At 40.0% G+C, this 16408-nt stretch overlaps 1 protein-coding gene and 1 long non-coding RNA gene across 15 annotated transcripts in view; one reads left to right on the top strand and one right to left on the bottom strand.

Annotated features, from left to right (window-relative positions):
* Positions 1-470: 470 nt before the first annotated feature.
* Positions 471-4434, bottom strand: LOC106898615. The gene is made up of 3 exons (XR_001413949.1): positions 4176-4434; positions 2770-2834; positions 471-2605 (listed from the first exon to the last, which is right to left on the bottom strand). It is a non-coding gene; the product is annotated as an uncharacterized LOC106898615 (long non-coding RNA).
* Positions 4435-6461: 2027 nt separating this feature from the next.
* The window catches only part of BRSK2 (BR serine/threonine kinase 2), a 325870-nt gene continuing 315923 nt past the window's right edge, over positions 6462-16408 (top strand). For 10 of the 14 annotated variants that reach the window (XM_014960002.1, XM_014960010.1, XM_014960004.1 and 7 more), the window contains exon 1: positions 6506-6910. In XM_014960002.1, coding sequence (XP_014815488.1) covers positions 6817-6910 — 94 coding nt within the window. In that variant the 5' untranslated portion in view covers positions 6506-6816. Of the gene's footprint in view, positions 6911-16408 lie in introns of all 14 variants that reach the window. The other 4 variants (XM_014960011.1, XM_014960006.1, XM_014960013.1 and 1 more) reach the window with 2 other exon arrangements.

The raw sequence follows: 16408 nt of genomic DNA, 5'->3' as shown, positions 1-16408 counted from the left end.
AGGGTTGGACATGGGCATATGGAGCCTCGCCTCTTTAAGGCTGTTGGATCGAGAATGATACATTTTCCTCCAACGTACACACATTGCATTGCTCCAGCTCATTTGTGTGTTACTGTCAACCCAACAGACACATTCCCTAGCTATGTACACACATGAAACATGTACCCATCACCCAATTGTACGCTGCCTCATGATCCCTTTTTCAACAACGCCTTATGTTGCACATACAGGTAAAATCACTGCACATGGTAAACTCAAAGCATACCTCTTACTTGCTCTGCTAAAAGTTCCCCTGTGGTCTAAAGAACTAGTTCTTGTTCACGCTGGTCAAAACTTTTTAGGCTACTTGAAATCTCTGCAGACAAATGCAGGGATATTCTAGGATGTTGACTGAATGTTCCACTGAATCATCTGTGGTAAAATCTAGAAAATTTGCTTTATTCAGCATATTTGACATCATACAACCCCAGTGTATATTGTTAGAATGCCAATAAAACATTCATGGTAGCTACTAATACACGCTTAGCAGTCACTTCTTTACGATATAGTCCATCAGCTTGTGCTCAGGCTGCACGTGCATTTCGTGGCCAAAGCTGAATGGGTGGAATTGCTCTACAACAGAAAAGCACAGCCAGAAACCATGTTTCTGTTTTCACATACCCATTTTCTGTGTTTAACCACCAAATGTTCTGGTCTCTCAACTCCACTGTTTCCAGGCTTCCTGAGCAGACACCTTGCAGCTGGAACTGCTCCACACAGTGGCAGGATTTCAAGAATGGTGCCACACTCATAATTTTCTTCACTTTTGGGGGTTCTTGAGCATTGATCAATGGATGTTATTCGTCTCAAGGATTCACTGTCTTCTGAGAAGTATGCACATAATCTGAAGAGACAGCTGGCCATCTGTCATGGTGTCAAGTTTTTAAGGGAAGACAAAAACAAGCTCATGGAAAAAAAAGTCTGTTGAGGACTATGGCACACATAGAAACCAGATCTGGCTCAGAAAGTCCCTGAGCTGAAAACAATTGGATCCTGAGAGTACTGCAGGGAAGAATCATAAACACTTGCCCTGGACTTGTTCTTCCCTAAATTTGTGTTTACAGGCACCAATGGAGACAAGATATTAGGGTAGTTGGACGCTTGATCTGACAACCCAAGACAGACATCCTGTTGGTCTCATGTACCTCAAAGACAGGTCAGTTAGGACAGATCCATACTCACCCTAAAGCATCTGATTGCTTTCTAGGTTGGCTTCCATTAAGAACCAGTCACACATTGAACCTATGAATGTGTCTGTATAGAGTAATCATATTTTTATGAAATACAAAACTCAGTGTATGAAAACAACTTCACACAAAGATTTTCACATTGTCTTGTTAAGCTGGAAAGAGTTTTTTGTTCCTTAGTAGTTTAACAGTTCTGTGAGGCACACATAATGACAGTGGCAGACTTGAAAAAAGGACATTAATACTTCCAAAGGGATAAAGTAAGTCCACAGTCCAGAGCAAGTATTACTGTGGAAGCAGTTATCTATTTTGTTATTAAACATTTTACAAACTTTTACCTTAACCTGTCTTAAAACAAAGATATGATATGTAGATGATGAGCTAACAGTTCATTTTTCTGGGTGAACCTTAAAATGAGGTACTAGAATATACAGAATGTCAAGAATCCTAATACTACTAGTTAAATACATAATAATAATTGAAAACAACAACAGAAAAATCTCCAGTGTCTATCTAAATACCATCATGGTATACCTCTGTTTAGGAGCTGCTAATGTGGTCTTCCAGTAACCACTGTTAACTAGTTCTTTAGCACTTGCTGGCAAGTGGAAAAAGTGTCTGAAATCTGAGGGTCTTGTAAATTTCAAACACCATCCACCTACTTAAATCTTCCCCTTCCCCTTCCCTTTCCTTTCGTCTACCTTGGCTTCTTAGGAAGACGTTAGATATGTAATGCAAAGGAGACAAATTCTCAATTTTAGACTCTTAGCATCTCTTTGGAGATGTAGCAGACTAATGTAATTTTTCTCAATATAGGTATTATCAGTTTGTCAACAGTACTGATGCCCAACTGTCCCTCAAATACCTGGCTCACTTTATTATGGAGTATCTATACAATGAGGTTAATTCCCAAAACATTTTATTCCCAATACCACTCAATAAAGAGGTTATCATGTGTCCACAGGTATGTACACAGAATATGTAGTTCAGGATGTGATAATGGATCCTGACATTGCAAATGCTGAATATTTTTTCCCTATTTATCTTTAATGTGTGCTTATCATTGGTATTAGCCATTAGGTTATTCTAATTGGAGACAAACTCCTAGTTTATATGAATCTCTTCTTACCATGAGAAGACTATTGATTCATTCTATGCTAAGTACACAAGTTTGTCGCTTATTCTTGCAAGCATGATACTTCCTTTTATTTATATTTTATATTTATTATTAACTCCACAAATACATTCAACTGAACAAGTGAAAAATATTGAATAAAGTGTCCTCATGGACCTGTTTTTTGCTCTGGCTTCTTGCATCATTTCATGATCCATCTTGACCCTTAGGATTCCCATGGGAATAAGAAAACAATGGGAAGCACCTAAGAAAACAAATGAACATGGGTACTTCATTAGACACAAGATAGTGTCAATGGCAGTGGGTGAAAAATGCCAAAAAATGCAAATAATTTTGCTCTGCTTTGTCAGAAGTATGATAAAACTGACCAAAAATTCTAGATCACTACATTTTTTGTTCACTCCTTACTCGAGCAAAGGTTTTCCTGGCATCTGCTTTGAGTCCTCCTTGAGTGAAATTTCTGGGATTTAGTCCTTTAATGAGAACAACGAAAGAAAAGTAATTAATGGGGAAAGAAGTACAAGTACTGGAGATAGTGCCAATACACTAAGTATACACTTATGTTTACACTACTTGTTCATTTAAGCACAATACAGAATAAGGTCGGGGAAATCATCCTGTATGCAACCCCAAAGATATCTGATATATCCAATGACAGCAGAGCCCTGTTTATTCAAAATACTTTTGGAACATCAAAACATTTGGATAAACAGGGCTTCAAATAATTGAGGGAGTTATTGTATAAGTAATTCACACCAGGGGGACATAACCTAGATTCAAAGGAGTGAGTTTCAGATCAAAGGGGTATAGATAAATGGGATTTTGCTCTATATGAACAAATAAAATAAACAGCATTTGATTATTCAGGAATCAAGAAGTATCCAAATATTTTTTCAAAAAGAGTTTAGGATGAAAGGTCAAAATTGTTGCAATAGGCCATATAAAGAATATTCCTATGGAATAAAAATAACAAATAACTAAATGAGACCAAAAAGATGTGGGGTTTTGTGTGTGTGCTTTTTGTGGGTTTTTTCTTGGTTTGGATTTTTTGGTGGGTTTTTTGTTTGTGTTATTTTTGTTTTGGTTTGTTGTTTTTTTAAACTCACTGATCTTCCAGTCAGGATCATATGAACTTTAACAAGTTTTTTGATCTTATTCCAGCCGTGACACTGACACATATTTTGTGGTGGATCGTAGGGATTTGTAACATCCGTGGCTCTGTCACTCATTTTCCCCAAGGCCCAACGGAAGCAAACTGTAAATTACACAAGTTGGGTCTTGGATGGACAATATAGTCTGATTGCTCATCTTTCTATTAATGTAATGACTCACATATGGTTTATCTAAATACAAACATCATAATCACCCGTTAAATGCCCTTTAAAATACAAATCTTGGAATTTAAAAAGATCCTAAGTGTAAAGATCTATACTGATATTCACCCCCTGCATTGCTAATATGGTGGTGTGGATAATTTGCTGATTTAGAAAATTAAACAGTCTTTTCCATTCCTGCAATTCAGTTATTGCCCCTTATTGTCTCTGCAGGGACTTTTTAATAGTGGGGGTGGCAGAAGAGACATCAGACTCAACACTTAAAGGGGAGTTAAAGGTCTGAAACCGCAACACGTTTAGATTCCCCCATCGCTTAATTTCTGTGGCCCAGCGCCCAGCCAGGAGCCTGCTCCTCCCGCCATGGTGCCTCACCCCAAACAGCCCCGTCCTGCCTTGAAGGTCCCCGCGGGCTGCGTGTGTGGAAGATGCCCTCTGCCTCAAGCTTCCGAGGCATTTTTTCAACCATGTCCCAACACATACCAAATCGTCCTGTTGAATCCATCCTGATGTTTCCGGGCCTCGTGGTTGGGTTTCTAGGCCCTGGGGTCTGTCAGCGCTGCCAGATCCGAGTCCTGTCGCACCCCTGCGGCAGGTTTACTTGATGTCCCGGGGCAGGCTGTGCCTCAGCCGTGGGGCAAGTCTCGTAGGCCTGTCAGCCGCCCATCCAGCCGTCGTTCCTCACAGCCCACCCCACGCCTCTCCCCGGGCTGTCCTAACACCACAACCCACGCAACGTTCCCCCCGCACCCCCCGGGCCCTACACCGCCCCGCACACTTTTGGCGGGAAGAGCGGCGCCGCCGCCATGTCGCCGAGGCTGCCAGCAGGGCCCGCTGCTTCCTCTCTCCTCCCCCCTCCGGTCCCGCGGCTCTGCCGGGGGCTGCAGGGCAGAGGGGAGGGGAGAGGAAGGGAGCAGGGCCCGGGGAAGTGCCGCCCCGGTCGTTGGCGTCGTTTGTCCCGGCTGCTTTTCCTCCCTCCCCGGTGAGGGAGTGCGAGTTCAGGTGCCTGAGGCGACGCACCTAGGCTCTGAGGGGAGAGGGGTGGGAGTGTGAGGGGGAGCAAGGGTTAAAGAGGAGCAGCTGTTGGGCTTGTGGTAAGGTGGACGAAGAAAAATGCTTAAGGAAGGATTTGAGGGAGAGAGCGTGGAGAAATGACAGTTTGGAGTTGATGTTATTAGGAGAACGCAGGAGACACCTGAGGGGGCAGAGGTGGCGGTTGGCCAAAGGTAAAGGCAGATCCTCTCAGCAGAGAATGAGTCGTGGTGGGTGGTTACACAGGGTGGGGTCTGGAGGGGGAAGCAGAGGAATGGGGTCAGTTCAGGGGGTTTTGGAGTTTGCTGGCAGGTTGCTGCAGTGGCACAGTCTGGAAGTGAGTGAAGATGAACCATAAAGAGCAAAGCAGGGGAAGGTCGAAAAACAAGTGTTGAGGCCCTGTTTCCTGAGGTGACAGGAGGTTACCTTCAAACTGCTTTAATGTTTCAGTCTACTGGCCTGGTTTCCTCCCACCTCCTCATCATGTTACTCCTCTGCAGCCTGTTGGGTAAAGTTGTGTTGTCTGTGGTACAGGTAAAGAGCCAATTTCTAGTTTTATTCCAATCAGCAGGTGCTATCTGTAGATACAGGTATTAAAAAAAGGTAAATTTCCCTCTTAAAAAACCCACAAAACACCCCAAACCCAAAGAAACCCGAAATAGTCTTTTCTCTCAATAAGCAACAGATAAAGTGTGTTCAAATTTTGCCCTCTCCTTACCCTCTCTTTTCTTTTACAGGCTTGCCAAGGCTTCCCTCTCTGACTGAAGAATCATTGCTGCGTGTTCTGTCTCGGTTGCAATTTGGTCAGAACATCTTGATCAGTTTTCTGTCTGGAGTAGAGAAGAGAAGGTAAAAACTGAACTTGTGTGTGGTGATGGTTTCAGGTTGATAGCCCTGGACTCTGGCTGAAACTGTTGTGTGGTCCTGAATCCAGAAAATACATGGGCTTCTGCCTAATTTGAAGCACATCTGCAGCATCTTTTATTTCATCCGACTCCTTAAGCTCTGAAAGTTAAACACAGACATAAGTACTTGGACAAAAGCAATGCAAGTTTTCTTACGCTGCTGGTATGGGGCCTGTGGATCTGGGAATCCGTTCCCATTGTCATCTAATCTCTGGATTTTCTGCTGTATTTCCAATTAAGATAGTGGCCATGCCACTTTTGATCTGTTCATTTGAGGACCTGAAGCCTATTTGCTCCCATCAAACTCCAAAGCATGTCTGTCACTGAATTCAGTGGTTGCAGGATTTGCCCTGTTTTGTTTTTTTTTTTTTTCTCTTCACCATTCCACCCCCCCCAGCTCTCTTTAAAGGAAAAAAAACAAACACAGAAGATGTAGGTCCTTCAGAATCAAACAGAATCACTGAATTTCTCAAGCTCATTTTCAGAAGTAGTTGTGGTTTTTTCCCCTTTCCTATTTCAATCTCAGCCTTTCTTTTATACTCTGGAAGCTGCATAGTGGAGTATGGGGGGGGGGGGGGGGGAGGAGAAAAGAAATGTGTGTTTGGGTCTTAAAATAATATATACATTAAACGATATTTCATTGTGCCTTATCAATAGACTGATAAACTTAGGTGTTTGCTGTTGCTATTGCTTATGATGCTCTGTAGCAGGCTGAGGCAGTAACTGCTGCTGATGGAAAAGAAAAGGTAGTGAAGGAGGCGGGGAGAAGGAGGTGGGAGACGAGGGGATTGGCTGCTTTTGATGTCAATCACAGCTGCGGCCCCCAGCTCTTCCGCTGCTCTGGCTCTGGCTCTCCCTTGAACAGCTCCTAGAGAGAACAAGGCGTGCAGAGCTCAGATCACCAGCATCATGCTCCTTGGGCTTGGATCGTAGATCCCCCCTCTTTGAACATTAAAATAACTCCTTCGTCCATCAGCGTCCCAGGCAGACCCAGCGAGAAAACACGCACGTGAGAGAGAGAGGAAAAAAAGAGGAGGAAGAGAAAAATCTGCAACCAAGTGGACTAAAGCAAAGAGAAAGAGTGCTTTGCTTGCACAGCTGCAAAGTGGGAATTTAAAGAACCTGCAGAGAGAGAAATTCCAGCTCATCAGCACATACACATTGCAGAATTACAGATCCAAGTAGAAATGACATCAACAGGGAAAGAAGGCAGCGGAGCTCAACATGCACAATATGTTGGACCCTATCGTTTGGAGAAAACCCTAGGAAAAGGACAGACAGGTTGGTTCTTTTGCAGCAGCACTGGCGCTAGGGGGAAGGTGCTGTAGCAGCCAGTGAGGTGCTGCTGGGGATGGGATATTGAAGGGTTCAGGTTTTCCTATTTGCTGTTTTAGTGGAGATAATATTCATAGGGGATTTTTGCCTTTATTTATTTTTAGTTTTCATTTTAATTCTTTTTTTTCTTCCTCTTCTTTTTTTTCCCTAACAACAACAACAAAAAAGCCCAGGATGCTTTATGTTCATTACTCCTGCTAATGGGTGTTGTTCTGATGACAGCCAGAGTGCATGCAGAGGAAAAAATAGATGATGTGCTGGTGGTGAATTTTCACATCAATTTCTTCACTGCCCTACTTAGGAGCATTTTCTTTTTAATCAAATTATATTGAAATGAAAGGTTCACAGCCTGTAGTACCAAGGAGGTGGTGGTGGTAGTGGGGGAGTCACCAGCAGTATTTCATGACATCATGATTGAAAAGGGTGTAGTCCTTAAGGTGCAGTTGGGGGGGTGGAAATATGTACAGTATGTCTATGGCACTGACTGCTGTGGGTATTTAGCAAATATGGATGGATGGGCTGATGGCTTTTGTGGGTAGGGTCTGAAATAAAAGAAAAACAGAGGCTCGGTGGCAGAATTCATTCTGGTTATGCTGTGTTTTTGTAGGAGGGATTGGGAGGGGGAGGGGATGTTATTTAATTATTTTTCTTAAAGCTTGTTTATGAAACTCACCCCCAGCAGATTTTCCTGAATGGAACAATGGTAAGAAATATTAAAAAGAGGAAATCGAGTGGAGGGAATTAGAGAGCAGGTGCTTCTGCCCTACATGACATAATTAGATCCCCTAAATGCGTTCAAGATCTGGACTTACTGTTGCTTGCTTGGATAGCACATTCACTTCAAGGGCAGGGGAGCATTAATTGGAAGAAAAATCCTTAAAAAGAAGCCCAAATGTTTTCCTTATTTTTTTTTTTTTTTTTTTTTTTTTTTTTTTTTTTTTTTTTTTTAGTAACAGGTGCAATAAGCAATGGGATCTGGCAAATTCATTGGGTTGGGAGCCCCCCAAAAGTGGGTTGAAACTCGAGATTATAATTTAGGGAAAGGGGAAGATCAGCTATAGGGGGGCTTATTTGGGCATGTGGGTGTTAAGTGTTGTTCATTATGGTGGGACAATAAAACATGATGCATTGTGGTGTAATTTATTTATTTTTTTTTTATAACCCAGCCGAGCTTTGCCCATCTGTTGTCTAAAGGATTTAATAGGCGTTTCCATCCCCAGCTGCTGCCTCTGCTCTGCCTGCTTCCTCGCTGCCCTGCGTGGCAGCAGCTCTGCAGTCCGCAATTTTCTTAGGGACACAGTCAAAATCCAGATCTTTCTCTGTAAGAAGCAATGCTCTTCTGAGATGATTGATTATAAACCCCCCCCCATCCTTCCCTTCCTCTTCACAACCCCATAGCAACCGTTCAGAGACATGGATGAAGATGACATTGCCTTCTAGTGAAAGTGACTTTTATTTATATTTCATTTTTTCCAAATCTCTTCAGTGTATCAGCTGCTAAAGGTAGCTCTCTGTCACTCTTTTGGTTACCACCTTTATTCTTTGCATAGCTCAATAAGCCCTTACTTCTGCAGCTGTATTCTTACTAAAATCTGTTCTGATTATAATACTGAAAATAGTCTACCAAAAAATTGCACTGTATTGGTAATAAAACTGCCTTGTTTCTGCTTGTAGTCCTTTCCTGGATACTCCAGGTGATCAAAGAGCCAGCTGTAGATGACAAATTAATTTTTATCTTCATCACCATTTCATTTTTTTTCCTCTCTCTTCTTCTCAGCACCCCTCCCTCCCATTTAAATACAATTGTATCTGAGATTTCTGAATATACAGCTGCATTAACCTTTTGCTCCATGTCTCATAGCCTGACGTTGTGGTCCTAAAGGGTTATCTGCAGCTTTGGTTATTTTTTTCCTCTCTGCTAATCTTCCTATCTTCCTTCTAAGTGATTAGAGATGTGGGGGTGGAGGGAGAAGAAGAGGATGTATTTAGAGGCTTGCTGCTGTTGGCCTCTGCAGTTATTCAACCAGCTGGACAAGGGTGAAAGTTTCCTTTTGCAGTTTTACCGTATCTGATCTTTATAGATAAGTCTGTACTGTTTGCACACATGAATGCACATAAAATGCACAATGCGTGGTGTCATAGAAACTGGAGATGGGGGGAAGAGGAAGAGAAATCTTGAAAGTAGCTGATGTCAGTATATGTGTTCCTTGCTATACCCGCCCTTGATTAACAGAATAATGCACTGAGGTGAAATCTAACTCGGTATTAAACGTACATGGCTAAATATGGAAAGATGCCTTCTGGTCTTCTCGCATTTTCTGTGCTAATCACACTTGGGAGCATGCAGAAAGGCATGAACAGTGTGTGGTACGTAGCTAGTCCTCATCTGCTTGTTTTGGAGGGTAAGCAGGCGACCTGCAGCATTTTAAGGAGAGGACAGCAAGCGCAGCATGAGGGCCTGATTCACCATACTGTGTTGTCATTGTGTGTAACTTTGCATTTGGGTTGCAGTGGCATAGATCTGAAGAAAATAGTGGTTGTAATCATTCCTTTAGCACTTGACTTTAAAACATGGAAGATTAGGAGGAAATGGCATGTAATGTTGTTTGTGTTTTTTTTTTTTTCAAGGGGTGGCAAAGAGTGAGAAATAAAATCTGGCATAAGGTAATGATGAATGGAAAGAAAGTGTAAGTTGTGTTGCAAAGTCCTATCCATTTTGCAGTGATTGTTATATCCATCGTTTTTATTTTGAATAAAAAAATTCTTGACTCTATAAAGTTATTTCAGGTAGGCAGGTCTAACTTTGCTCCCAGATACATTAATATTATCCAAACGTATTAATTGCTTTAACCTGCTTTTACTGAGATCAAAAGAAGGGGGATTTGGCAAGGAGCATGGGCTCATAGTTCACAGCAGGCTTAGAAAGGGTGCCATGGACGGAGAACTTAATGGTAAGTAGAACTCTTGGTGGCTTTCTCTCCATGAAGGTTCTCAACTGATTGCTACCTTAATAGCTGAAAAAAAGTGTTTACCACTAACAGTCTACTGATCCCTGCAGAGGTCCAGTTGCTGTATCTGTGACATTAGTGGAACCTGGTCGCATCTGGCTGTAGGTGGGCAAAACTGACAGGGAAAAGCCTTCAGTTCAAATTGGTGGGTAACAACCGTTGTTGAAAGGGTTGATTAGAATTCAAAATGGGGTATGCAAAATGTGTCCTGAGTAGCCTTCTGTGCTGGTGCGTCAAGCTTGCTGAGGGTGACTGATGCCACAAAGAGAGGATTAGGGGCTCTTAGAGAAGTTGGAAAAGGGCTACGCAGGGCAGTGCTGAAAAATGTCTGTGCCTAAGTCTTTGCTGGTAGTGGGAATTATAGAGGAACTATAGAAAATTATTTTTAATAATGTAGCATATGAATTTATTGTATAATTTGAGACTGTAGTAAGATGGTTTGTTTTGTAATAGGTTGAATTCGGAGCATCTCTTGTTTGCTGCAGCTGGAGGAATAGCTCATGGAATCTATTTGAATGATTTTGCAAGAATAGAAGAAACAGCATAATCTAAATTATTGTGCTCAAAAAAAATTCTTACAGAACCATCAGTGTAAAAGATCATTACTATATATATGGGTGCATGGGGAAAGGTTGGTTTATGTAAGTTTCATTGATACATTCTTCTACAGTTAATTATAGGAGGTTTTCATTGTAATTAACAGTAATGAGCAAGGGGTGTGTGTCCTGTTACAATAAGACACGTGGAAACAGTGTGCCTTGAGGAGCCCCAGTCATACCTGATCATGAAGCACTGTTTTAATTTTAGATCGAATAGAGGCTTTTCTCTATTTGCCACTAATTCTGTGTGAAATCAGCTTATTGCGTATTCCTTGCTTTTTTTTTTTTTTTTTAATCCCACAAACATCTTTGTTCGTATGTTTCTTTTGGCCTCATTAACCTCTATTCCACCCTTAAGAGTAATTCAGATTGAATGCAGTGAATATTTATTAATGAGTGCAAAGATGAGGAATTGAAGTATTTCTTGTGAGGGGCTTCAGAATTTCAGAGGGTTTTTTTGTGTTTTCATTTTTGGCAGTCACTGTATAGGCTTAAGCATCTTTGTTTGCTGTGGCACCAATTCAATATCCAGTTGAAATTTCCAAAACGCTGCCTTGTCTACAAGCAATAAGACATTGGCTCTAAGTGGGAGTTACCCTATTTGCTTTGAGAGAAATTTGAAAAATTTAATGTTGCTGATCTATTTTGTCTTGTTCCTTTATTCTGGTTTAAGGCCAGTTCTGCAAATATTCAATACAAAGAATCCCATTTGAAACTCACGGCACTTGGACCTTTGCAAAAAGTGTAGGGGGTCCCTTTTCTGTATTGTATACCATACAACCTACAGCTATTTTGGTATATAATATTTTAATTATATATGAGCAATCAGTGAGATTTTTCAGCAGTATGGTATTGGGTTACGTAAGAAGAGAAATCAGTAAATTTGGGTCTTAAATTTAGTAGCCTTTTATTCAGTGGAGGCTTAAACAGGATGTTTCTTTACAGCCTTAACCACCTGTTTCCATGACACCGTCAGAAACTGAAATGGTTTAATGTTTTTTTATTTGTCTCTGTCAAATTTGGTTGAAATTGAAAGCTTCAGATCTATTTGAGGAGTGGTTGGTAGACAATGCAATTTCAGAAGCCTGGTTTCCTTAGGTAAGTAGGCTAAAGAAAGTAGCTGCTTTCATTCATTCATTCATGCTGCTGTATTATTTTTTTTCTGACCCAATGTGTTGAATCTAGGGAGAATTTAAAGAGTACAGCTCTATCCTATTTAGCTGTCTAGATGAATGTATTGTTATAGAGGGGTAAATTGTAGTTGCAATTTACAACATTGTAGTTTCCCCCATGGCCTTTCTAAACAAACAAACGAACAACAAACCATTATATATTGTATTAATGTTTTCATGTGTGTATTTTACTTTCCTTAAAAAAGTTTCTTTCAAATAGTGAATCCATACCCTTTGTCACGATAGTCTGTGAAGACTTAAATAGTTAATTAGTAATCATAGAAATATTGGAAGCAATACTGTGGGCAGTAGAGATATTAAGAATGAGGTTTTGCTGAGAAAGGTTGTTGTAGTGACTTAATGGATTTTTATGTAATGATTTGGTCTTCCTTAGCTTCATATGCCTTTGATCTGATTGTTCCAAAGTACTGTTAGGCTGCATTACTGACTGAAATAAACTAGTATTACCATGTCACTTGTCTGAACTGCAAAGTTCAGGTACCCCTTTCACTACTTTCACTCTTTTTTTTTTTCTTCTTTTTAAAGCAAAATCCTGTTTGCTATCTACAGTGAAAATTATTTGTAGCTTCCATCCTTCTGCAGACTTTGTGGAGGCACACCATTAGTCTTTTACCCCAATATCAGTAGCAAAATTATTACGAATTTGTTGAAACGGGAGCAGGATCTGAATGATTGTTTTTCTTTGTAAAGCACAGTAAACTTTCTCACCCAAGAGATATTAAAATTTAGATAGTGTCAAATCAGTAGAACTATATGGCTATTTACGTACCTACATTTCAGACATTGGCAGGAACTATGCAAGCAGTGATTTCACAGACAGAGTTCTTGCACTGCTCAAGCACTTCTATACTTTCTGCCACCGCTCTAATATCATTCTGTGCCACTGCAGGGGGAAGGACTTCATTAGAATCATGAGAGAGGTTGGAGAAATAAAAAAGCTTCTTAATGGAATTTACCGCTTGAGAGGAATTCTTTCTGATCTCTAGAAAACCTGTGACTCCATGAGAAGAGCAAATGTAGCATTTTAAGTGGGTTCTTACAATTCCTTTTGTAAGTTGAGTGGAGCAGCCCATGTATGTTTTGAATTCTCCAACACTGCCATATTTTTCAGTATATCATAAATTTACTGCATACGTTATATTTTGGAAAGTCTTTAATATTGTATAGAGAGTTAAATATTAATTGCGATAGCGATAACAAATGTTGATCCACCTCAAAATTAGTAGGTAGGTAATGTAGAACAAATATCGGTGGTGAAAGAATTTCAGCTTTCAGAAGAAATCTGAGAAGGAATGAGAGATCTGGAAGTAGTGCCCTCTGAAGTAAGAGACATTACATGAAGAATGTATTCTGTATATAGGAGAACAGTCAAAATAAGAAAGGGTGGAAGCCTGGATGTAGATTTCCCTGTAGGCAGAGTAAAGGCAGAGACATAAATGAATGCTCAAGGCGTGCTCCTCTTCAAATGTTGAGATACTGTAAATTACCTTGTGAAGTCAGTGTTTTAAGTTGAGCTGACTTCAGTAGGAAGATCATCAAGACCATGATAAATAGGTAAGGGTAGAATTTTTTTGTTTGTTGTAGATAGTTAATAAAGAAACATCCCAAAGAAATTTTCTGGTTTTGTTTTAAACAAACCCAAGATGTTTAGCAATCTTAGTCAATAATGCTGTTTGTTCTGCTTATGGAATATGAGGAGAAAAACAGAATATGAGGAGAAAAACAGTAGAAAAACAGTAGTTTTATGCATGAACTGAAAATGAAACATCCATACTGATCTGTAGAATTAAATGAATAATTTGTTGTAAATAGTGTTCTTAATGAACTTGGACTGTCTTCATCTGCAGTGTCTGTAAGTGCAGTGATTTCCTTTAAGTCCTTATTTGTTTCAGATTTTCTGGCAAACAACTTTTAATCTCCTTTCCCCAACTGTCTTTCTTTACCTCACTTATGAATTGGTTACACTTAATCAATATTCAAAGATTGGAATTGTACTCTTGAATGTAGTCTGTTGGATACGTTGCATGAGAGTGTTACGTTCTACTTGGATACTTGTGCGAGCACTCGCAACGTAAATGTTTGCAAGTGCAAAGTGAAAATTTAGTTTTCCTGGACAGTTTGGACATGATTCCCGAGAGCACCCTTGCCTGAAAGATGTAAAGTTTTCCAGAAAGGCTTTTCAAAAGGCACACGAATGTGACCAAATTAAACTTAGTTTCAAATGTCTACTTTTAGAGCATATTAATAATAGTATTCATCAAGTTCCATTTGACTTGTTCTATCCCTATTCAAAATTAAATGTAGGATATTTTTATTAATTCCTTTAATTCTGTTTACAGACCTAAAACAGTACTGAAAAAATTCTGGTAAAAACTATGCAAAGTCCACCCAGACAATTTTTTTATTTGCTTTGTAGCTTTTGAAAATTGGGTTTAAATGCAATTTGGGTGGAACAGAGGAAATTGTATTGGTTCCTTTCATAAAAGTGTATTATTTGCTAGTGATGTAGCTGCAAGCATTTTTGTCTTGAATGCATCATTTGTGCCAGAGATGCCTATGTGATCGTCATTGTCCTGTGGACTGTATAAACAGGAATATACTGGGGTTTTTTACAATGACCTTGGGGATATAGTTTTTAAAGGATAATATATGGAAGTGTGTGGTGAGACTAAGGATAAAGAGCAATATGGACAAAGAAGGCAAGGGATGGCATTTATATTTAAACAAATCCAGGTACATTCTCTTGCAAATGGTACTGTTGCCTTCGTAGTTGTGCAGAGTAACCTTACAGGTCCAGGTCCAGTCAATGCTGGAGTGGGTAGAATAGAATACTTATCTTGAGTTGTTAGCTCTCAGTTTGATTTTGAGAAAATCATTTCATTATTTCCTGAAGGCCGCAGAGATCATTGTCAGCTGACATAAATTAAAGTAGCCCTAAAGCTGCTCTGGATAACTCTTTCATAAAGTTGTGATGGCTGAGTTTACTGTTTTGCACTCCATGGCTGTGCCAGGCATTTCCTGACTTTTGCTGTTCCTACTCTACCTTCCCTGCATAAAGATTATTGTATGCTTAAGAGGAAAATAAATATTTTTTTAAATGCCTTGTTCAAATAAAAGTTTTTAATTATGTGTGGTAAAAGGAGTGAGGTTAGACTGGAAGGGACCATTCCTTGTGCAGCTTACCCCACTGATAACAGGCTGCTCTTCAGTTTCTTATCTAACCCATTGATAATCAGTGATTTAATAATTAAGGAGTTTGGAAAAAAGTAGATAACTTGCCGGTTACTGACAAAAGGAGATTATTGCTGGTAGAAGCTTTACACCAAGATTTGCAACATCAACTGACAGTAAATGGATTAATGCAAGGTGCAGGAGGCAATTGAGGAGAGAAACCAGCATTAAGTGGCATAGGGGGTGCAAGTACTTTCTTTTTTTTGTGTGTTTTAGTGTTCCAACACTATGTGCAAATTATATGCATGATAATATTTCCAGTGAAGTGCTTAATTAAAAAAAAAGAAAGGAAAACTGTTTTCAGGCATTCATTTAGTAAGTGGTCTTCTGGCTGCCTACTTACAAAACAACACACTCCTCCTATCCTGAAGCTCTTTCAATTTTGATTTCCTTTCTTTTACAGTATATGCTTATTGCAGGAGAAAAAAAAAATCAGTGTGATAATGTATATATATTTTTTTAATAATGTCTGCATTACGTATGTATTAACAAGCTCTGCTTTTGCAGTGTCATTCCTCTGTGTGTTCAGCCTTACATGCCATAAGCTGACTGCCCTTGTCATTTACTTATTTAAAGGACTATTGATGGGAACAAAAATGATGGAGGAGCTGGTTTCTGGGAGAAACAAACCGATCTGTACAAAAAATGTGTTAATTTTGTACTGGCTCTCGAAAGCCTACTCTTACAACTGTAAGTTTTGGTCTGCCAAAGGTTGAACAGTGGTCCTTTGGCTGCAGATGAGAATATAGCAGGTCTTCATACTGACCCAGCCGTGAATGTTGATGGAATTGCTTGGTTCTTTCTTTTTTCACTCTTCTTAATTATTTTATGTATGGCTAGCAGTGTAGACACTAGACTTCTACACAGATGCTCTTGTTGGAAAAGTGATTGTTTTGTTGCTTTGGTTCAGGATGAGGTACATCATAGCACAGGTTCATAACGTTGGCTCATCTTCCCTATGTTCCCTATGGTAACATAATTTATGAGGAAGAGGGACCAGGGACCAGCAATAACATATTTGCAGCTAAACATGAGCTGGTGATCACAGAATCACCTAGGTTGGAAGGGACCTTTAAGATCATCTAGTCCAACCATAAAAACAAACAAACCAACCAACCCACCAACACTAAACCATATTCCCGAGCACCATGTCTACTTGTCATTTGAATATCTCCAGGGATGGTGCTTCAACCACTTCCCTGGGCAGCCCATTCTAATGCTTGATAACCCTTTCAGTGAAGAAATTTTTCCTAATACCCAACCTAAACCTCCCCTGGCACAACTTTATGTCCATTTCCTCTTGTCCTATTGCCTGTGACTTGAGAGAAGAAACCTTACCCCCACCTCTCTACAACCTCCTTTCCTTTTTTAAAATTTTATTTTTAAAATAAAGAATAGCACTCTGATAATGTT

Source organism: Calidris pugnax, unplaced genomic scaffold (genome assembly GCF_001431845.1).
Source record: "Calidris pugnax isolate Ruff unplaced genomic scaffold, ASM143184v1 scaffold435, whole genome shotgun sequence".
In the NCBI taxonomy this organism is placed as follows: domain Eukaryota; kingdom Metazoa; phylum Chordata; class Aves; order Charadriiformes; family Scolopacidae; genus Calidris; species Calidris pugnax.
The sequence above is the reverse complement of the archived record's forward strand: the minus strand, read 5'-3'. Positions and strand labels throughout refer to the sequence as shown.